General features: G+C 57.2%; 1 protein-coding gene across 1 annotated transcript in view; it reads right to left on the reverse strand.

Moving 5' to 3' along the window:
* The window catches only part of PTDSS2 (phosphatidylserine synthase 2), a 24,529-nt gene extending 10,603 nt beyond the window's left edge, over nucleotides 1-13,926 (reverse strand). Inside the window, exons 1-2 of the mRNA XM_059152798.1 lie at nucleotides 13,636-13,926; nucleotides 5,266-5,367 (exon numbers count right to left, since the gene is read on the reverse strand). Of these exons, the coding sequence (XP_059008781.1) occupies nucleotides 5,266-5,367; nucleotides 13,636-13,817 (284 nt within the window). The 5' untranslated portion in view covers nucleotides 13,818-13,926. The remainder of the gene's footprint in view (nucleotides 1-5,265; nucleotides 5,368-13,635) is intronic.
* Nucleotides 13,927-22,004: the final 8,078 nt, after the last annotated feature.

Consider the following 22,004-nt stretch of genomic DNA (forward strand, 5'->3'; position numbering starts at 1 on the left):
GCGGACCTGTGGGTGTCTATTTCATACCTTGAATTACGCTGTGATGCGACTTTATAAACTCTGTTGCTCCAATTGTTCCCACTTTGGCCGCTGTGAGGACTTTTAGTTTTTCTCCTGTATCAGAGCTTTGACATAACCCCATCCTTATGGGACTCGGTTTGTTCTGAGCTCTTCCTGGCTGGCGCCGGACGACCCTCCAGACTAGCTTGGCGTTCCCTTCCCTAGGCCTGGAATCTGCCTCTCGTCCAGGAGCCCTGGTTCCCTCGCTGGAGGACGGTCTGGGGAACCAAGTTCCGGGGGCCGGAGTGCTCGACGCCCCGTAGCTTCTGGGCCCCTTGGTGGACAGATGGAGCCGCGTGTGCTGACTGTGCACGTGCTTGGATTGAACCGTGTCCCTGTGTGACCCTCAGGGTCCACCTTAAGCCAGTGCCTCCAGCTCCCAGCCGTCATCTCCTGGGCCGTTCTCCCTCCGATTCCCTGTCGCCCCTACGCCACAGGGACATCCCAAGTCCCCAGCCTCCACCGGCCGCTAACTCGGTCCCTCACCCCAGAGGGTGCGTGCGGCAGCGGCACAGCTGGTCAGACCCCTGCGGGAAGCACCTGCGTCCCCGAGAGCACAGGGCTCGTGTGTTCATGCTTTGCCTGGAGCCATGCAGACTCCAGCCCCGTAGCTGGGGTGGCCTCACGCAGGTGTGATACCGCAGAGCCTTGCACCCTCCGCCATGCTCCCTGGGGTCCCCGACGTCCTGGCTTCCTTCCTTTTCTCTAATTTGCATCCATTAGGTTTGCTCTCCGTGTTGCCCAATGCAAAGGGTCCCAAAGCTACCATTACCACACAGAGACCTGAAACACCCGTTCAACTCCATGCTCCGTCCACGGACCCCCACTGCCCTAGACACCACTGACCTCACCACCACATGGCAGCACCTTTGCCAAAATGTCACCATGGAACATCACACAGTACGTGGGCTTTCCATACGGCTCCTTTCACTTTGTAAGACGCACCTGAGTTTCACCCTCCGTCTTTGTAGTGTTAAAAAGGAGACGGCAGGCCCAAAACCAAGTCACCTGGGCTGAGCCCCACCAGTCAGCAAACCAGAGACCTGACACCCGCCTGAAGTGTGTCTTTACCCCAGGAATGCGACCTGCAGTCGGCACGGAGTCAGCTGGCTGGCGCTAGGCGGCGGTCAGCCCCGAAGACGCCTTCCGCCCCCTTCTCTGCTCATTTCCTGCAGCGCCATTCTGTCTTTACCACGCTTCCTCTCCTGCGGCTTGGTGGAGCTCCTTGCCTTGCTGGACGGGACGCCATCCGGCCTCGAGCCGCTCAGTGAAGCCGACTGGACCTTCACACTCAGTCGGCTTCACAGCGCACCTCTTTTTGCTGCTCAATAATATCTTATGGTCCGGACGTACCTGCTTTTGTTCATCCGTTCACCTACGCACAGGCACGCTGAATGCTTCCAAGTTTGGGCAGTCAGGAATAAATCTCCGGCCACACCATGTGCAGGTGTTGCTGTGGACACGAGTTTTTGTTTCATCAGGTTAGTACCTGGGACTCCAGTGACTGGACCTCGTGGTAAGAATAAATTTAGTTCTACAAGGGACGGTCAAATTTCTGGTGTCGCACCGAAAAAGTCACCACCGAACCCCAGGTCGGTCACCAGATTTTCTACTGTTTTCTTCTGAGAAGTTTTATGGTTTCTTATTTTACATTTAGGTCGATAATCTATTTTCAATGATGGTGAACAGTGTAACGTCTGTATGTAGCCTCCTTTTGTGCATATAAACAGTCGGCTGTCCCAGCTCCGTTGGCTGGAAAGACTTTCTCCTCCGCCCCCCACGAGGTGACCGTACTTGCGTGGGTCTGGCCCCCCGACGGCTCTGCCACCACCACGCTGGCCCAGCAGGGTCATCTGGCCAGCTCTGCTCCTCGTCAGCGTACGAGTACGTGGTATTTCCGGCGCACCACAAACACGCAAAATATGTTCCTGTTCTACAGGTGACAGCTTACTTGTGCGTCAGTACGTGTATGCTCACACGTGTGCGTAAACATCCCCAATGTCACACGTGGTTAAGTCGATCAAGGAACCGTGGCCCTTCCACACAGCGGACACTCCCCAGCAGCGAACCTGACCGACCACTGACAGGCACCGTGCCACATGGAAGAAACCAGCCACGCCACGCAGGCTGGGCGACTCGTGTGCACGAACCTACGGGGCAGACGGCGGGTGTGGAGGGCTGTATCTGCACAGACACACGCACCTGCGGAAACCCGCTGAGCCGCTCGCTCGAGACACGTGTTGGGTCAGTACTGGTCGATCGAGCTGACTTTGGAAGAAAAAAACCTACTGCCCCCAAATAACAGTTTGTTAGATCCATTAAAAGAACAGTGACCCACAAGCTGAAATGGAGAACTTAAGGAAAACAAGCCGGCTCTCTGCGCTTTGAATAATGTAGACAGAGACTTTTTTTTTTAAACAATAAACGTAGCTTTTGGAAGCACTTTCTTTACATGAAACCTAACTCACATCAAAGGCTCTGACGTGACAGGAAGGGGCCAGCCCAGGGGGCTGCCGGGGGAACCACCCACACCCCCATGAAAACTGCCCTGGAAGCAGCAGAGCCACAGATGTGCGAGGATCGGGTGGGAGCATCACCAGGGCAAGGGAGGCTTCCAGGGACCAGCCAGGGTAGGTTCCAGGCCACCTGCAGAAGTATGGGGCCGGGAAGGAGGTTCTCTGTCACTGAACAAGGCCAAGAGGGACAGGGACTGTGCCCTCAGCAGATTTCCAGTGCCCCGAGCAGACAAGTGTCCACTTCCCAACCCCCTTGAGGTGTCCCCTTCAGTGAAATGGCACAGGGGCTGTTGGGGTGAGGAACCCCCCCCCCCCCCCCCCGCCATGGGCGGCAGCAGCTCAGGACAGGGAGCAGGTGTGAGTGGCAGAGGTGGGACGTGCCCACATGGGTCCATGGCTGCTGCCCAGACACAGCCCACAAGGCCCCTTAACCCCGGGGTCCAGGCTGGCGGGGCTTCCCGGCAGGCATCTGGTGAGGAAGCACCGACGCCCCACCCTTGGAGGGCCCTCCCAGAACGCCCCACGTGGGCCCACTGTTGCCAGGGGCGCACTCCAACCTGTGGCAATGCCTGTCTGGAGCTGCTCATCGCTGGCCTAACGTCACAGCACAGGGGACTCCTCAGATGGGACCACAGCTTGCCTGCTGGTCCCCCCTGCGCCCGTGTGCCCTGCAGATACCAGTGCTGGCAACCGATTCAGAGAGGGCCACAGCCTACTGGAAACACCCACTGAGCCAACTCGGCCTTACTGTCTCCTGCACCCCTGGGCTCGGGGCCCCCTGGCCAGGAACCCCCACAGTGAGAGCAGCCTCAGGCCACGAAGGGGCCAAGCTCCCTCTCCTACTTCTCGACTCCCTTGCCCACGCCCGCAGCACCGACTGGCGCCCCCCAGTCAGCGGGGCACCGAACGACGGGCAGTGCCTGTGCTCAGAGCTTGGGAGAAAGAGGAAGTCCTCGCACGGCTGCCCGGCCGATGGCGTGGGAAAGGCAGGAGGACCTCCTGCGGTCCGGACCGTGCAACCGGCAGCCAGGGCACCTTGCGCTGACGACAAGTGCAGACAGACGAGCACAGAGAAGCAGAGGCCCCGCCGTGCTGGGTGCAGCCCAGGGGACTGGATGCGGGCTCTGAAGCGCGTGCGCGTGGGCCACCAGGCACCCTGCTGACAGGGACACCTCACGTCCTAGCAGGCGAGACACCCAGGGAGCGTGGGCCAGGATTCACGCCACACTCTCAGACGGACCTGAGCACCTGCACTGCACACGCCCCCACCACCTGACCAGCGATCTCACGGCACTGCGCTCTGCCTCTGCTCCTCCCCGCTGGCCCCGTCCCACCAGAGCAAGCGGCTCAGAGGAGCGCTGGGGGCTTCACGGCCTGAGGACTCCGTCCAGTGCAGAAACCCCACAGCAGTCAGCTCGAACGCCGGCTCATGTCCCTCATGCACTTCTGAGAGGTGCCACAGAGCCCAGGAGATTCCGGCAAAGAACACAGTCCACCAGCTCGTCTGTGTCTGGGAATAACAGTGAGAGGGCAGCCTGCCCACTTCCTGACCTCAGGATGACACCGTCCGAAAAAACCCGTCTGCATCAACAAAGCTCAAGAACGGGGCTGGCTGAAGGGAGACAGCCTCCCCGGGCCATCAGCACCATCTGGATCCCCCCAGACACCCAAACTCACAGGCTCCGTGACATTGTGATTTATATGAAGAAATACATATTTCGCCATCCTGGCTTCTGGCACACAACCCCTAAAACCCTCGGCATTTCTGAAGGGATAAAGGTGTCTCTTGTTATGTTAATGAGGTGGCTTGGGGACTCTCATCTACGGAGGAGGGCTGGCTGCCAGGAGAGCCAACCAAGGGATCAGAGGGCTGGTTCCAGCCCACCCTGTGACCTCTGGGGTTGGCAGCGGGGCTGAAGACCGGGTTCCATCGCCAAAGGCCAATGAGTTAGCCAGTCCGTGGCTGAGTAATGAAGCCTCCATAAGGCCCCAAGGACAAGGTTTTGAGAACTTCGGGATGGGGAACACGTGGAGACCCGGGGAGAGGGGTTTGCCCGGCAGGACCACGCACGTTTCCCCAGACCTCACCCTGGGCATGTCTGTCGGGCTGTTCCTGACTTGGATCCTTTTGTAATCCGCTGGGGATCTAGTAAGTGAAATGTTTCCCTGAGTTCTGTGAGCTGCTCTGACGAATGACTAGAACCCAGAAGTCACAGGAACCTCGGATTTACAGCCACTTGGTCAGAAGCCCAGGTGACAGCCCAGGTGACAGCCCCGACTGGTGCCTGGCCCGGAAGTGGGGAAAGAGGACAGTCTTGCAGGACCGAGCTGAACCGCAGGACGCGCAGGAGGTGTCCAGAGCGTCGCTTCGGGGGTGTGTAGGGAAACCGTCCCTCCCGGAGAACCGGGAGAACCGGAGAGCTTTCTGGGCTCCTTCCCTCGTGCTGCCCCAACACACTCTGGCCGGTTGCTCGTGCGAATCCCGCCCAGGCTGCAGGGCGCCCTCGAGGGTCCTGGACACGGGGAAACGGGGCTGAAAAGCCACACAGCTTTTCAGAGAGGCGCTTGGGGCACACACAGCGGTGGGGGGCCGGGAGCCCAGCCAGCCTCTGTGTGGAGACCGGCCCCGAGCCACGGCCCGGCCGGTAGAGCAGGTGCCCGCGCCCAACCACGCCAGGGGCCTGCTTACCTCTTGGTGTTGTAGGCCGTGTCCTGAGGGGTCTCCTCCAGCAGAGTCACGTAGCCGAGCGCGCAGGTGAGGATGAAGAGCACCGACAGGGTGTGGGCCCGCCTGGAACGCAAGTGCACGGAGCGCGGGTCAGACAGGGGGCGAGGCCCCCACGCCCACCCTTGGAAACCCCGACCGACGTCACTAGCGCCGCTCCCCGCGGGTCTGTGTTGGCTCCGTCAGCCCCGCCGTCGAGTGGGAAGGGCCCCACACGGCTGGGAGAGCAAACGGCCCAGCGGGGCGCTCGAGGCTGCAGGCTCGGAGGCAGGAGGTGCGTCTCCTGCGGCTGTCCGTGGCTCAGGGACCGGGCAGCAGGGAAACAGGGCGGTTTTCACGGAGCCAGAGAGACGGGCCTCAGGATTCATGAAATTACCACATCCGAGAGATTCCAAGGGACAGCCCACGAGACAGAGCTGTGACCAAGGGACACCAGCACCCAAGTGAGGAGGTGAGTGTCCCCAGCAGTACCATTTACTCAGAAGACCTGGCAGGGGGCGCCCGGGGGGCTCAGCTGGTGAAGCCTCTGCCTTCAACTAGGGTCATGATCTCCGGGTCTCGGGACAGAGCTCGCATCGCTCCGTATCGCGTGGCGTCAGGCTCTCTGCTCAGGAGGGAGCCTGGGTGCCCCTCTCCCACTGCCTCTGTGCTCTCTCTCACTCTCTCTCACATAAATAAAATCTTAAAAAAGAAAAAAAAACATAAAGACCACGATGATCTGGCAGAGACACAGGCTTGGCCCCTTCCGGCCACCCCCACTCTGGAAGGAGGAGGCGGGGCTCTCTGGCAGCCGGGGGTGCAGCTCCCCTGGGAGCAGGGTCCGCGAGCAGTCAGGTCCCCGGGCTGCCGGGTGAGTAGCTCGCACCGAGACAATCCTGCACGCATCATGGCATGGGGGCGCTTCCAACCCAGGACGAGTCTGCATCCAGCAGGAACGCCCTTCAGGAAGGGGCTGAGTGAGCACTCACCCGAGTCCTCAGACAGAGCGCAGCCGGCCCACCGGGAAGGAGCAGACAGCAACAGAAACGGGAAAGGTCTGGTGAAACAGACTGTCCTGCTCACCACTTCTTCCAAACGTGTCTACCTCCTGAAAGCAGCCCCCGTAACACCGTGAGCGGGACCCGCAGCCGAAGGCGAGGGGCTGAATGGGTCCGCATGACCCGATGCGGCAGGGACCGCGGAAGCCCAGGAGGACACACTGGAGACCTAATCAACACCAGCACGTCCATCTGCGGAGGTAGACACACGACCAGCCACGTGCGGGAGAAGGGCAGGGGAGCAGAAACAGGGACAGGGAATAAAACAGCAGACCTGACACTTCACTACCTAAACACAAATGACCTAAAACCACCACGGAACATGGGAGGCTGTCCCACGCGTGGCACCATGCGGCCGTGGGGGGGGGGGTCTCAGACCTTACGCGCCACGTGACCCTGCTGATATGGTGCTCTCCCAAGACCAGGCCAGAGGCCGAGCTGAGGCTGCACTCCGCACCCGGCCGACGGCAGCAGCCACAGACACCTGCAGAGAAGCCCACAGATCTGCCAGGGAGGTGGCCCTGTGAAGCCAGAGTTACTGCAGGAACTTACAAAACAGTAAATACAGATCTCTAAATTGTTATGCACTGACCATTTCTGGGACAAAGTCAGGATCTGGGAAGTATGCTGGGAGAGCCACGAGCAGATCCCACTTACTCTAAGCAGGCGCGACCCAGACACCGGCCGGGAGGAAGAACCCTCCAGGGCCCAGTTCCCAACCGCAGCAGTTCCAAGAAACAATGGGTTTCTCCGACCGGTGCATATTTCTTTCTTTCTTTCTTTTTTATTTTTAAAGATTTTATTTAGGGGCACCTGGGTGGCTCAGTGGGTTAAAGCGTCTGCCTTTGGTTCAGGTTCTGATCTCAGGGTCCTGGGATCGAGCCCCACACAGGGCTCTCTGCTCAGCAGGGAGCTTGCTTCCCTCTCCCTCTGCCTGACTCTCTGCCTAATCGATTGCTCTCTCTGTCCAATAAATAAATCTTTATTTATTTATTTATTTATTTATTTATTTATTTTTGTCATTTAAAACAAAAGAAGTTTATTATCTTACAGTCCTGATTGTCAGAAGCCCAAAATAGTCTCATCAACTACCAAGGTGTCACTAGGCCTGATTTTTATTTATTTATTTATTTATTTTTCCCATAGAAACTTCAGGAAAGAATATGTTTTCTTGTCTTTTTCAGCTTCTAAAAGCCACCTTCATATCGTGGCCTCTTTACTACATCTCTAAAGCCAGCAATATCATATATTTCTGGCCTTTTTTTTTTTTCATAGCTGAAATTTTATTATAATTTTTTATTTTTTATAAACATATATTTTTATCCCCAGGGGTACAGGTCTGTGAATCACCAGGTTTACATACTTCACAGCACTCACCAAAGCACATACCCTCCCCAATGTCCATAAAATAAATCTTTAAAATAAAGATTGCTGGGTGACCTGCCACCCCTCCTGGTGCTGGCACCACATACAAGAGGCACCCCGTGGGTGTTCTGCCAGGACTGCCTCTCCGGGGCACAGAAGCTAAAATTAAAATGTGAAAGCCTTTTGTTCCAGTCTTTTCTTTTTTTTTTTTTAAATGGAGGCTCCATGTGGAGTCCAACACAGGGCTTGAACTCACGACCCTGAGATTAAGACTTGAGCTGAAATCAAGAGTTAGACACTTAAGTGACTAGGCCACCCAGGCGCCCCTGTCCTGGGTCTTAAAACCAGGTTTCTTTCATAACACTTTGCACAAGCAGTCATCTTCCTGTAGTTTCTTTGGGCTAAAACACATGCCCTGATGGCCCGGGGCAACTCTGGTCATACAGCTTTCCATCCTCCACAAGGATTATCTGAAAAATAAAAACGACTATTTGTCCCTTGGGATCAATGGTCACACTATCATTCAGGCAGTCAACCCTGGCCCTGCAGAGCAGAATTAGGAATCAGCAGGACCTCCTCTGTCCCCTCCGAGGCAAGAGGGAGGCAGACGGTCAAGAAACTGGGGGACGAGAACAGGGCACCACAGCCTCGGAGCAGAACAGACTACAGAGCTGCTAAAATCAACTGCTACTAGAAAGCAAAATCTTTATTATTAAATATAAAATCCGTCTTTAAAAAGCTCCCCTCTTCGGGGCGCCTGGGTGGCTCGGTGGGTTAAAGCCTCTGCCTTCGGCTCAGGTCATGATCCCAGGGTCCTGGGATCGAGCTCTGCATCGGGCTGTCTGCTTGGTGGGGGAGCCTGCTTCCTCCTCTCTGTCTGTCTGCCTCTCTGCCTACTTGTGATCTCCGTCTGTCAAATAAATAAATAAAATCTTTAAAAAGAAAAAAAACTTCCCCTCTTCTGTACAGCAAAGGAAATCATTGACAAAATGGAAAGGCAACCTAGCAAAAGGGAGAAAATAGTTGCAAATCACGTATCTGATAAGGAGCTCATATCCAAAATACATGAGGAACTCACCAAACTCAACAGCAAAAAACCAATCCAATTAAGAAATGGGCAGAAGACATGAACAGACACTTTTCCAAAGAAGACACCCAGATGGCCCAGAGACAGGAAAAGATGCTCAACCTCACTCAGCATCAGGAAAAAATGAACTGAAACCTTGATGAGATGCTACGTGACACCTGTCAGAACGGCTGAAACAAGCAAGTCGGGAAACGCCAGGTGTCAGCGAGGACGCGGAAGAAGGGGAGCCTCGTCCCTGTGCGTGGGACCTGAGCTGGGGCAGCCGCGCGGGAACACAGCGGGGAGGGTCCTCGGAAATTAAATGAAATTACTGTAAGACCCAGGAATTCCACTACTGGGTATCGGGAGGAAACAAAAGCACCAAGTTGAAAAGATGTCTGTACCCTATGTTACTGCGGCATTATTTACAGCAGCCAAGATACGGAAGCAGCCCAAGTGTCCGTCGGCCGATGAACGGATAAAGCAAACATGTGTTTATGCAACGGAATGTCACTCAGCCACAAACAGAAGAAACCCTGACCTGTGCAACACAGGCGGCACCCGAGGACATTGTGTTGGGTGAGGTAAGAAAGAAAGCACTGTGTCATCTCTCTTACCTGCGGGATCTAAACACAAAACCCAAACTCACAGAGGTGCCCGGGGGGCCCTGCTGGCTGGGCGTCTGACTCTGGATTTCGGCTCCGGTCAGTCATGGGGTGGTGCGACTGGGCCTCGAGGCAGGCCCCACGCCGGGCACGACACCTGCTCAAGATTCTCTCTCCCTCTGCCCCCCACCCACCAGCTTGCACACGCGCACGCGCGCTCTCAAAACAAAACAGGAAAGCCAAAATCACAGAGACAGGCTGATAGTTATAGGTGGGGAAATAATAAAGTTGCCTTCTTGATAAAAAATTTTTTTGCTAAATCACTTTATAAATATACCGTATTGACCAACACTGATGTTAACAGGTACCGTATTCGTAGTTCTCTGAGCACTGGCAACACATTATTACGGCACCTCGATGAAGAAACATTATCAGCCCAGTCCTTCTGGTCTTAAATATTTTTAAAGATTTTATTACAGAGAGGGAGAGAGAGAGTGTGTGTGTGAGCACAAGCAGGGAGAGCAGCAGGCAAAGGGAGAAGCAGGCTCCCCACTGAGCAAGGAGCCCAACGTGGGGCTTGATCCCAGGACCCTGGGATCACAACCTGAGCGGGACGGTTAACCCCCCGAGCCCCCCAGGTGCCCCAGCCCAGTTCTTTGCAGGCAGAATCGCAGGTGCAGATTACCTGCTGTCACGGAGACCTGGTAGTGTCCGTGCGGCCAGACCTCTACCCCCGACAGAGCGCTTTCAACAGGCAACTTGTGGCAACAAAGGGAAGTCCCAGGGCAGTGGCCAGAGGGGACAGAACTCCGTTAATTCTAATGGTCAGACCCCTGCTCAATCCACGGTCTGTGCTTTCCTTTGAGTTCTAGTGTAAAGCATACGTTCGCCACTGTGACTCTTCTTGGGAGGCGGTGGGACAGTGGGAAAGCACGGGCTTGACTACCAGGCTTGCAGTCTTGAGAGACTCTCGCCTTTTCAGTTTAATTCCCCCATCTTCGAAATGAGAACAGAAACGCTGGCTTGCAAGTTTGGTGTACAAAATGAAAATGTTACCCTGTAAGTCTGGGAAGAACCAAAGCAAGCGACCCCGTGCCTCGCACACAGCACCATCTCCACCGATGGGATGGAGGGGCCACTCCGGAGGGCACCCAGCGCTCTACAGGCAGACCTCCCTGCCCCTCCCAGATGCCTCCTTTGGTGCAGTGGGTAATAGGTAACTCAGGGGAGGTTTGGGTCCTGGGATCCAGGCAGAGGACAAGAGTGGCCCTAAGTCCTGTGACTCTCCAGTCACTCAGTATGCTGAGGGTGAGGACAGCTGGCTCCCTGCCACTGTGAGCGGCAAATACCCAGACGCCAGTCCCTAGAGCTGACCACAGTCATCATGCCAAGCCGGCAGAGGCCAAACCCAGGAGAGGAACAGGAAGGTGTGGCCAGCACACGGACAGCACAAGGAAGCCTCGGCCAGGAAAGGCCAAGGCCAGAGGGCTGGCCCCAGGCATGCAAGACCTATCTGCGGTCATGGCGGTGACCCTCCTGGCCTGCTGACCAACATGACCGAAAAGGCATCAGCTGCAGAGCCAAGCCTCCCAGATGTGGGCAAAGCTGGCAACCCCCACCCCACCAGGACTGAGAAAGGCATCTCGGAACGTGGGCATTCACATCACCGCCACATGCTCTTGCAGCTACCCTACGACCCACTGCAGACAGCAGGGTCCTGGGGTCACTAAGAGTGCTTGCCCAAGGCCCGGTGGCTAAGACGCACGCACTCCCAGAACGTAGCAACCATCTCCCAGCTCCTGCCTTAGGAGCTGGTTAGGATGTGCGCTAACCCAGTAGCAACACCCAACTTCCGGCTCCAGGTGGCAAGCCCGGGGGCACCTCTTCAGGACAACAAGTCTCCAGGTGTCTCCTAAACCATCTTCAGAAAACGAGTCAGCCCGTCTTTGTGCTGTTCCCCTAAGTGTGTGTCCTCCACGGCGCCCAGAGGCCCCATGCTGGAGACCACCACCGGGAGGGAAAGCACTGACCTTCCCACTGAAGACCCAGCTGTCCCTACGCCCCATCCCTTGGGCCTGGTTTCTGGGAGCCCAGCTTCAGGCTCCACGGCACAGGCAAGCCCTGAACCCTAATTACATACTCGGTGGCTAACAAGTGGTAACAGAGACACCCAGAGTCCTCCACGGCCCAGTGCAACCACCAGCATGGGGCATATTTTGTGTAAAGAAGGTTTTGAATCATACAAAAGTTCCTTTGACCAATTCTGGAACAGAAAATCATTTCCACAAAAACATACTCTTAATCTTTACATGAATTTTTTATAACATTATTATTCATTATTAAAATTCTCTAAAACACAAAATGCAAGTTTTTAAACCCTAACACAGCAAGCCAGTGGGAGGGGGTTCAGAAGGTAGCAAGTGGCTTAGCTCTCTGCAGGTAGGAATGAGTAGCCTCACCAAGCAGGCACCTGGTTTGCTGCCTCGAGGAAATGTGAAGCTCCTTTCCCTACCCAGGTGAGGGGAGGCCTGGGGTGCCCCGAGGACCTGCACAGACCCAGACCCCAGGGCACAGCACACGGCACACCTGTGGTGGGGAGGCATCCGTCTTCCGCCGGAAGACCTGCCGGGCAGGCACCTGACCGGCCAGCCCTGTCCCCTGCCCTCCTGGAAAGCCTTCGTGGTCCCCAGCAGCCCTCCCCGCAGGTAAGCTCAGCTACAGCAGGCGACTGTGTGTCCAACTGACCAAGACCCCTGTGGGCAGGACTTGAGGGGGTGGGTGCCAGTCTGTGCTTCTAAAGCAGTCAGCACGCGTCTTCCACGGCGCGGCTGAGGGACTGCTCCCTGAGGTGGCTTCCTCGGGCGCTGCGTCAGCATCCCCGCGGCCGGGACACTCTGCCTTCCGAAGCCCCGGGGTCAGGCCAGAATCTCAGCTCCTTGCTCAGTTCTCTGCTGAAACCCACAGAACAGTACCTGACACCCAGTTGCCCCCCCAATATGTCAATCAATCGGAAACGGGAAGCAAGCACGGCCAGTGCCTTTCAGGACAGTGCCTGCCCTCCACCGTCGGAAGGGCACGTGCTGGTGGAGAGGCCTGACCGGCATGCGGCTGGCCCAGCAGGGTCCACGAGTGCTCTGGACACTCAGGGGCCACAAGTCCCTTGACGGGGCATGCTGCCCCTCTCTCCCTCCCACTGGCTCCATGGCCACCCGAAAGCATGATGTCCCCGAGGCAGAGCTGGTCGCCATCCTGGTGCAGCAGCTGCTGGCACCCACAGGGAAGGCCCTAATTTCATCCAGATGCAGGGCTGCTCCCCCATGAACACCCCCTTCCCGCATGTCTCTTGACTCTGATAAAAGCCAGGACATCCGCTCAGCCCCAGGGGCATGTCCTGCACGGTTTCCAGCCTGGAGCAGCGCCTTCCCCTCAAACAGTCTCTCCCCTGCCCAGGTCTTCTGCAACGATCCCACAGCTGGTGCTTCCAGGTGGCATCCCCTTCGCGGCTGTGGTCACACCTACTGTGCCTGTCGCCCCAGGGCCGACCCCAGGTCTAACATGCTGGCACTCTGCTGTGTAGCTGCACAGGAGCTGAGCATGCAGGGCGGCAACACCGGCGCCAGCGCTCAGCAAGCCTGCCTTCTAGGACACGGGGCTCATCTCTCCGGCCAAGGAGGAAAGAAAGGCTCCAACAGGTGAAGGGCTACCCCAAGGTCAGAGCCCTCTGACCCGACTCGGTATAAAGCAAGAGCGCCACGTCTTTCAACAGAGGCTCCGGAAGGGCGGGCGCTGCTCGCGGGGGCCCCTCTGTCCCCGACGCCCATGCAGGCAGCCGGGGGGGACAGCCTGACCCTGAGCCGTGGCCTGGACTGAGCCGCGCGGGGGTCGAAGGGCTGGTTCCGCAAGCGGCAACCGACAAGAGACCGAAGCCGTGGGTGACCAACACCCGCCCAGGTCCCGGCACGTGGGCAGGTGCCCGTGCTGGCGACGGTCACTGCTACGCCTGGGCGAGCGGAGACCAGGTCACCCAGGCGAGCAGCAGGCGCCAGAGAGAGGCGCTCCGACGGCGGGCCCAGGGGGACTCTGCAGCCGGGTGGCCCGGGAGCGGGGGCGAGGGCCCGACCCGCGCGCTGCAGCAGCGGCGGGGGCCGGCCGCGGCGGGGCTGCGCGGGGGGCCGTCCCGGGGCCTCGGGGGCGGCCGTCGCCCCCAGCCCCAGGCGCCCGCGCGACCCCGGCGGCCCGTCCGCCGAGCCCCGCCGCTCACCAGAAGAAGGTGTTGGTGCCGTCGTCGTAGACCTCGGACTCCGTGCTGCGGCGGCCCGCGCCCCGCCCGCTCGCTCCGCCCGCGGCCGCCCCGTCCGGCGGCTCCTCCAGCGCGGCCTTGCCCGCGGGCACCGGGGACCCCGGCCGCGGGCCCCCGGCGCCTCTGCGCTCGCCCCTCCGCATGGCGCCCGCCAGGCCGCTCCGCCCCGCCCCGCGCCTTGACCCCACGCACTGTGGGTCACCTCGAGGGCGCGCGGCGCGCGGCGCGGGGAGCGCCGGGAAGGGGTCGCGGCGCGGCCCCGGCGGGGTCTCGGGAGAGCCCGGGCGAGCGGCGGCGAGGAAAGGGTGGGCTGTGCATTGTGGGACTTGTAGTCCGCGCGCCCGGGCCGCGGGCCACGCCGTGCATTGTGGGACTTGTAGTCCGCGCGCCTGGGCCGCGGGGCACGCTGGGCCTCGTAGTCGCCGCGGCCGCGGGTGGGGAGCGGTGCTTGCTGGGAAGGACGCCGCGCGGTTGCTAGGAAGCCGGGGCCGGCCGTCCCCGGGGCCGCGGGCGGGGCTGCCCCAGACGCTCCTGCCCCCGCGGGCCGGGCCCCAGCCCCTCCACCCTCCCGCCGCTTCCCGCCCCGCCGCCGGGCGGCCCCGGAGCGTCCTCCCGTCGCGAGCCCGCACCCCGACCCTCTGGGGCTCCGCCCCACCGCCCACCCGCGTGCGCGTCCGCGCGGCCCGGGGTCCGGGCTGCGGGGTCCGCCGGGGCGGGCAGGTGTCTCCCGGGGCTTCGCGGGCAGAGCGGCGTGGACCCCCGGACTTGGGTAACTCAGATTGTGCGCGTCCCCGCCTAGCCTCGAGCCCCTGGAAGACCGGGGCCGGCTCCTCCGAGGGCTCAGCGCGGAGTGACCCCGGGGCCCAGCACGGCCGGTCCCGGACACGCGCGGGAGGGGTGCGCGCGCGGCCTCAGGGGACAGGGCCGCGCGGTGGACAGCAGCCGCCGTCGTGACAGCCAGAGGGGGAGCCCCGACCGAGCCCCTCCTGGTGCGTGGGGACCGCAGACGGGGTCTAGCCAAGCCGTGGCGAGTCCCTCCGCCTCAGGGGACGGCAGTGTGACACCCGCTGTGACACGGGGAGCCCTGGAAACGGGGTGTCGGCGGAAGAAGCCCGTCACCAAGGTCACGCGCGACCCGTTGACACGAAGGGAGCAGAACAGGCAAACCCACAGGGACGAAGATGGCCCCGCGGGCTGGGCCGCGTGGGAGGCGGCGGCTGCAGGCTGCTGGGTTTCTTCTCCGGGCCGTGAAAACCCTTTAAAGTGGACTGTGCTGAGGGTCGCACGCACTGGACGGTGCCCTCCGGATGGGCCAACTGTGCGGCTGTTGCTAATGGATGTGTGTGTGTGTGTGTGTGTGTGTGTGTGTGTTGTCGGTACTAAAATAAAACTGCCGGTTATTTTGCAAGCAAAATGGGCTTATTCTGGAATAAAATTGCGACCTAGGACAAGCCAGCCGCGAGAAAACCAAAGCGAAATCCTGGGAACAGAGGGCAGGGCAGCTTATTTATACAGGAAGGGGAAGAGTTGTGGGAGGGGGTGTTAAAAGCGCAAAGCCCAGCCTGGGAGCTGGAAGTATAATAGCTTCTCCTTGGCTGTGAAAGGGGAAATCTTGCTTCCTCTGCTGGGGTTGTAAATCCACTTGCTGGCCTTGGCGGTGACCACTGCTGCTGGGCACTGGCCTCCTGACTCCATTCTACAAGAGAGCTTCCTTTTACTAATTTTCACATTTCCCTCTTCGGATCGGGATCATTCTTTGAAAGCATCCTGATCAAGAGTCAGGTTTTCCGTACTTAGTGCTTTGGGGGCCAGGAAGGACCTTTTCTGGTTGTCATGTTCCATGTTGGAGAGAAAGTGCACAGCGTGGGAAAGCACGTAAGGACACACTGCAGTAACTAGGAAGGTCAGGAGGGAGAGCTCCAAGGCACTTCCCATCTCTAGTCCAGATTTACCAGGATTTTAAGCATTGGAGATCATGTATTGAGTACATCATTTTCACAAAAGTTTGAGAGGCAACAAAATTCAAAACTTGAAACAAACACATGAAACAGAAGCAACACCGCAATTCCGAATTGCGAGACGGCGCTAAACTAGGACCCTCGGTCTGAAAGCAACCAACTTGTATTTCTCGGCCCTTATTCTGACTTACAGAGAAGGCTCTCTCCACAAGACAATGCTGGAGTCACACAGGGCTCTCGAAAGCCCCCATCTGCAGCCATGAAAGCAGAGTAGTGAAGACATCAAGAGGACACGGAAAGAATTAATCGGGTGTGTTTGGGGATGTACAATGCAGGTATGAACGTGACACAACAGCTGATGAACTTTTTGCAAAAATAGCAAAACTTCAAAGATGTGTTAAAACAGCATTGTTATGTCAAAAGAACTATTTGGAAACAAATGTTACCCAACAAGACAGACTGTAAGGTTGCAAATTCAGAGGCCGTGAATTTGGAAAGGAATCCAGAGCCAGACACACATTCAGATGAAAGAAACAGTTGTGAATTCTGAAACTTCTAACCATTCAGGAAAAAGCGGCTAAAAAATTTAATCTGTTACAAGATCATGATGGAGCTGTTTCCAAAAAGTCATGATCTAAAAAGGTTTTCTCTTTCTCAGTGGTTTGGGAAATGCAGACAAGGACATTGTCTTTCCATGAGAGAGAAGCAGCAACAGTGAGAAAGGGCCCACAGGCCTATCTGGACACCTTGGGAAAGTGTCTGGCCAGAGATTGTCCACTGCCATTCCAGGAAATCTTTTTATTTTTGTTTTAAGATTTTATTTGTTTGAAAGAGAGCACACCAGCAGGGAGGGGCGGAGGGGCAAGAGAGGGACAAGCCGACTCCGTCCTGAGCAGAGAGCCCAACATGGGGCTCCATCCCCGGACCCCGATCGTGACCTGAGCCAAAGGTAGACGCCTCACTGACTGAGCCCTCCAGGAAACCCTGACTTTCAGGTCACGAGATGGCATGCCGGGGCAGTCAGGGATCGCGGCTTGCTTCAGATGCGTGCTGTGGCTCTGAGAGTCTTGTCCCTGGGATTTGGCGGCACAGGGTTGGCTCAAGGTTCCTGATAAGGGCCTTTCCAGAGAGGTTGAAGAGAATCTTTCCGGGTGTCTTTTCCCGTGAACAAGATCTCCAATTTGCAAGATATGATACTTAAGGTCGTCGTCTCGGGGGCACACAGTGAAAAGATGGCTGTTTGTAATGGGAGCAGTTGGGCCTCTGCGGCACTGAGCCTTGTCTCCTCTTCCCCGCTGGGGGTCGGAGGCAGGGGCCAAGGGCACTGGGACGTCCTGTGACGGCCTTGAAGGGCAAGAGTGTGTGAGTTCTCAAGGGAGGGGATTTGAGGTTCAGTTGGACCAATGGCAGCTCTTCTGCCGAGGCGCCGGGGGGCCTCTGCAGGTTGTGCCACCTGAGTCTTAACAGTGGCGCTGGTGGGTTTGAGAAGCTCTGAGGACGGAGGGTGATCCACCCTGTGCGAGCGCCGGAAAACCGTAGGAACAGCGCACAGCTGCCGGAGAACCTGACCCGTAAAAAGGACTCCCGGGCCACGGGGAGTTGGGAAGGGTTCCCAAGTAGGGATAATCTTTTCTAGCAGAATCGTAGCCACCAAAGTAGCATGGCCTGTCTGCCAGAGAAAACCTGCGTCCAGAGAGAGAACAAGCAAACTGTGACTAAAACATACCGATCTCCACGGGATGGGGAAGCTCCAAGCTCCATTTGTGTGAGTGGGAATTCTGTGCATTGGACGTCAGACAGGCAGGACCGGCACGCTGGCAACGTTTGCGGCCTTATTACTATTTTTCCACCAATGTTGGTTCTCCAGAGCTAGCATTTCGCCAGTAGGTTAAATGCTTGTATAGTGGTAAGTAGTGGGAATTTTGGAATTTCTGGTACAGTCGGATTATTATTGGGTCCCAACCAGAGTTTGAACAAAGAAACAATTATTAGATTTCCCATCTGATTTTTCCTACTCTGGGATCAGTGGGTGGGCATTTGTTGTTGGCCCATTTTTCCACATATCATGGAGAATATTCCCTTGGACTCGAGGTTTGGCTATTGGTCTCTTTGGGAGCGATGTTTTGTTTTGGTTTGGTTTTTGTGGACCTATCAGTGGGGTGGTTTCCTTCAGCCTCCAGGGTGTTGAGTCTGGAGTGCCTGGGAATATTAAAAGTAACCAGAGCCACTGGCAAAAGTATGCCATTTAATTAATTCTGCACACAGGGGCCATTTTAAATTTTAGCCCCGCCGGAGGCAAGGACGGTTCATTGTTTCCATCCTGTTCCAGATCATGAGCTACCCGCCCAGTGATGTGCTGCCATAGGTTTGACCATCTGTGGTTTTGCCGTTGGCTAGGGTACCAGCTGGAATAAGGGGCTGGGCTGACGTAGCCAGAGTACAGGTGCCGCTCGAAGAGTTCATATGGGAGCTGCCATGGCACATCTGACACGACGCTTACCAGCGCCGTCTGTTAGACAAGAACCACCAGCAAACCAAGACAAAGCTGCATAAGAGGAATTTCCTATAAATTCCCAGAAGGAGTCGACATGTAAGGGCTTTCGTCTGGGTCCAAGGGAAGTCCTTGTTTTGGGATGGAATGTCGTGACAATCTGACCTGCGGGTTTTTCTCTGGCGACCACGATCTCCCTTTCAGGCCAAAAGTTTTAACAGGCGGATGCTGTTTCCTGTGAAGAGATCTGAGAAGGGGAGCGGAGAATGCGATCATCTATGAACTGCAACAAAACGGAAGCTGAAGGAAACTTTCTACTGTCTGGGTCAGCTTCCAGGTTTGTGAAAAGTAAGAAGGGCTCAGAGGCCTGGGGCATGATGGCCCGGATGCACTGCTGTTCTTCCCCAGTGAGCGCAGAAGGGCGCTGGCTATGCTTATCCACCAGAATACCAAAAGATGCACCGCCTGGGTCACTTACAGTGACCCAGTCAGCGTCCCCAGAATCAACCATAACACCATCAGAGGCAGAGCATAAAAAATAGACCAAAGAATCATGTTCTCTATTTTGATTACAATTGTCAAATTCTAGAACTGTTTCCCTCTTTTGGGAGAAAAAAGATATTTTCCTAAGAAATATCAGTCCAGTAAAGGAATAGAGGCAGAGGAACTAAGGTAAAAACCCTAGTATCCCTCAAAGGGCCTCGGCTGAAGGGAGTAGGCTCCGAGCCAAGAACCTCCTGAGGTTTGATCTATCTCAGACCTTCAAGGCAGAGGCTGCTTTACAGCAGGGGGCTGGGCCCGAGAGTATAGCTTCAGGGTCAAGAAGGAGATTCACTCCCAATCTGGAGAACGGTTTCTCAGCTGATGAAGGGGAAGGGTTGGAGCCCCAACAACAGGAATTAGGAGGACATTGGGAAAGGCTGGCTGGAATGCTCGGACCCTTTACCAGTCCCCTGGCCCTCTGTAATAGCATCAAGGGCTGGGGGTCGGGGGCTGGTTGTTTAGGGACCGAATTTGCTGGAGGTGAAAATTGAGAGTGGTCGTGGTCTTTCTTTTAGGTGAGTCATCTAGGATGCCCACGAGCTGGTTTTCCAAGTTAACTAAGTCCGGAGTGGACAAGGTTTCCCATGAGATGATGGTTCGGCTCATTAGTAATTGAGTTAAAGGCTACCTGGGTGGATTTAGCATCGAGAGGAAGAATTTTCTTTGAGGACAACGTGGAGTCGCTCGTGATGGTCATGAACAGGTTCATTGGGCTTCTCTGAGCAAGCCTGAATCTGTTCCAGTCAGCAGGCTCAGAAAAGGGTCCTGTAATTGCTCGATGTTGCTTGCAGCCCTCTCGGGAGCTCCCGGGTACGATCCCAAATCTGCCCCCCATTGGCGGAGGGCAGGGACAGACTGAGGAGGCGGCCACTCCAGGTTCGTAGGTGTCCATTCTAGTCATCAAGGGAACTGACATACAGGGCTTGTCCTGGGCAGCAGCGGGACGGATCCCCACATCTGACTCCAAATCTTGAAAAGTTCATGAAGAGGCCGTAAGTGGGCTCAGCCCTGTCTACTCTGCACGTGTTCTCAACACCACACCACATCCCCTTCTCAAGGCTGCGTCCTTGGAGCAGCCTCTGCGGGGGGTGGGGCGGGGACACACAAAGGGAACCCAGGGTCCGAGGATGCGGGAACGGAGTGAGGAGCTTCCAAGTGCTGGGGTCCAGGTCACAGGTCAACTGGGGGTCACACCTCTTTGATGACCTTCCCCAACATCTGGAGATTTCCAGCAAGTGTTCTGGTACTTTGCCCAAACTCAGGCATCTGTTTCTCTAAATCCCTTTCAGGGTGCTCCCATTGGGCTGGTTTTATCCAGCGTTTGGCCTGACCCTCTCCAGCAAGCATATGGACCCATCGACATAAATCTGAGAAATCAGATCAGTAAGTTTGAGCGACCGTGTTACGTTCTTCAGCAAATTCTGGGGGTCCTCAGTCACTTTAGGACACTCTTGTAATATGGCTCGGAATTCAGCCTTGGTCCAGGCAACACGAGCAACTTGGTGTTCACCTGGGCCCCAGCAGAGTGAACTTCAGAAGCGGCAGGTGTGGACAGGTTCAGGAGACGGAGGAGGCAGGTGGGGAGAGGTCTGGAGGTAAAGGGAGGCTCAGCAGAGGGTTAGAATGAGCGGTGGGTAGCAGGGAGGTGGGGACTGTGCCGAGGGAAGAGGAAAACGGCTCCAGAGGCGGGACCTGAGCGCACGACCTGCCGGAGACAAAGGAGACGGGGAGGCCGGGCTCAGAGGCGACGCTGACTTCTTTCAGTTGTTTGCCTCTTTGGAAAATGCTGTTTCTAAGTTAACGAACCAAAGTGGGGAGCAAACTTTGAACCCTGAAGTGTTTGGAAGCCTCAAGGTACCAACTAAAATAACATGGCTGTCCGACTCAGCTGTGAGAAGAGTGAATTTGGGGAGATGGCGCGTTCCCCATCACGGCCATCGAAGTTGTAAATTACTTTTGGTGGAGTCCGTCCATTGAGTTAAGAATGCACGTGAGGAGGGACCACAGTTTTGAAACCTAGAGCAAGCTGGGGCCCCAGAAGTGTGGAAGTGTGGGGGCGGTGGTGCCCTCGAAGCGTTTGATCCCCGGGACCCCCTCTCCGAGAGGCTTTTCCCTAGAGGGAAGAGAAAACTTTCCAAACAGTACCGTTTGGGTAGGAGCAGCCTGGCTCTAGGAAGGCGTCAGACCCAAGGTCAAGCAAGGACTCCGAGAAAGGACAAGGCCGTCCAAAGGTCTCGCATAACGCCTGGAGAGCTCAAAACACAGCCCAGGAGAGAGCTCACCCTCGACCCCAGGCTCGGTGGGCGAGCTGCGAGCCCGACTGGGTCTGTGGGGCCTGGCACCTGTTCGCTCGCGGCCTCGGAACCGCCGGGGCAGCACCTGCATCCCACTTCTGACACCAAGTCATGTTTTCCTTAAAAGCAAAACTGCCTTCAGCAAAATGGACTGTTCGGGAACAGCAGAAAAATGCAGTTCGGGACAAGCGAGCTAGGACGCAACCACAGGCAGGTTCCCAGGACAGAGGCGAGAAACGCTCTTCTACAGGAGCGATGGGGGCGGGGTGCTCTGTGAACAAGAAGTCCGGGGAGGGACCCGGGAGCCGGAAGTGGGGCTTCTCGTCGGCGGGCTCTGCCCTCACGGGCTGGGTTCTGCCCTCGCTGGCTGGGCTCTGCCCTCACTGGCTGGGCTCTGCCCTCATTGGCTGGGCTCTGTCCTCATTGGCTGGGCTCTGCCCTCATTGGCTGGGCTCTGTCCTCATTGGCTGGGCTCTGCCCTCATTGGCTGGGCTCTGATCAGCTCTCATGGGCTGATCTATGGCTAACTCGCATTGGCTGAGGTGTGCTGTCACTGGCTGGGCTCTGCTCTCATTGGCTGGGCCGCCCGGATGGGCGTGGCGGCTGCTTCCCGCGGGGGAAGGCGGAGGGCGCGAGGAGGCCTCGACGGGCGGGAGAGCGCCCCCTGCCGGCCTCCGCTGCCCGTCGGCCTTTACTGCGTCTCACTGGGGGTCCGCACGGAGATCAGCGTCCCTGGCTCCCCTGCCAGCCCCCTCCCACCTGCCAAGGCCCAGCCAGGCCCCGATCGCTCTGTGCCACCTCCCGAGAGGCACCAGCCGATGTGCCGGGAAAGGCCGGTCCCAGGAGGCGGCTCTCTGGCTCGTGAACCCGAATAAAAGACACCTCGTGTGACGTTCCTCCGAAAGTGGAGACAGAGCTGTCCATGCCCAGCCGTCCATGCGGGGTGTTCACCCAAAGGTCACAAAAGTGGCGGAGGGGCCGCGCTCCAGCAAAGACGTCCACAAGAGCCGGACTCCAGGGAAAGCCAGGATGTCCACCCGCAGA

This window comes from Mustela lutreola, chromosome 1 (assembly GCF_030435805.1).
Source record: "Mustela lutreola isolate mMusLut2 chromosome 1, mMusLut2.pri, whole genome shotgun sequence".
NCBI lineage: Eukaryota > Metazoa > Chordata > Mammalia > Carnivora > Mustelidae > Mustela > Mustela lutreola.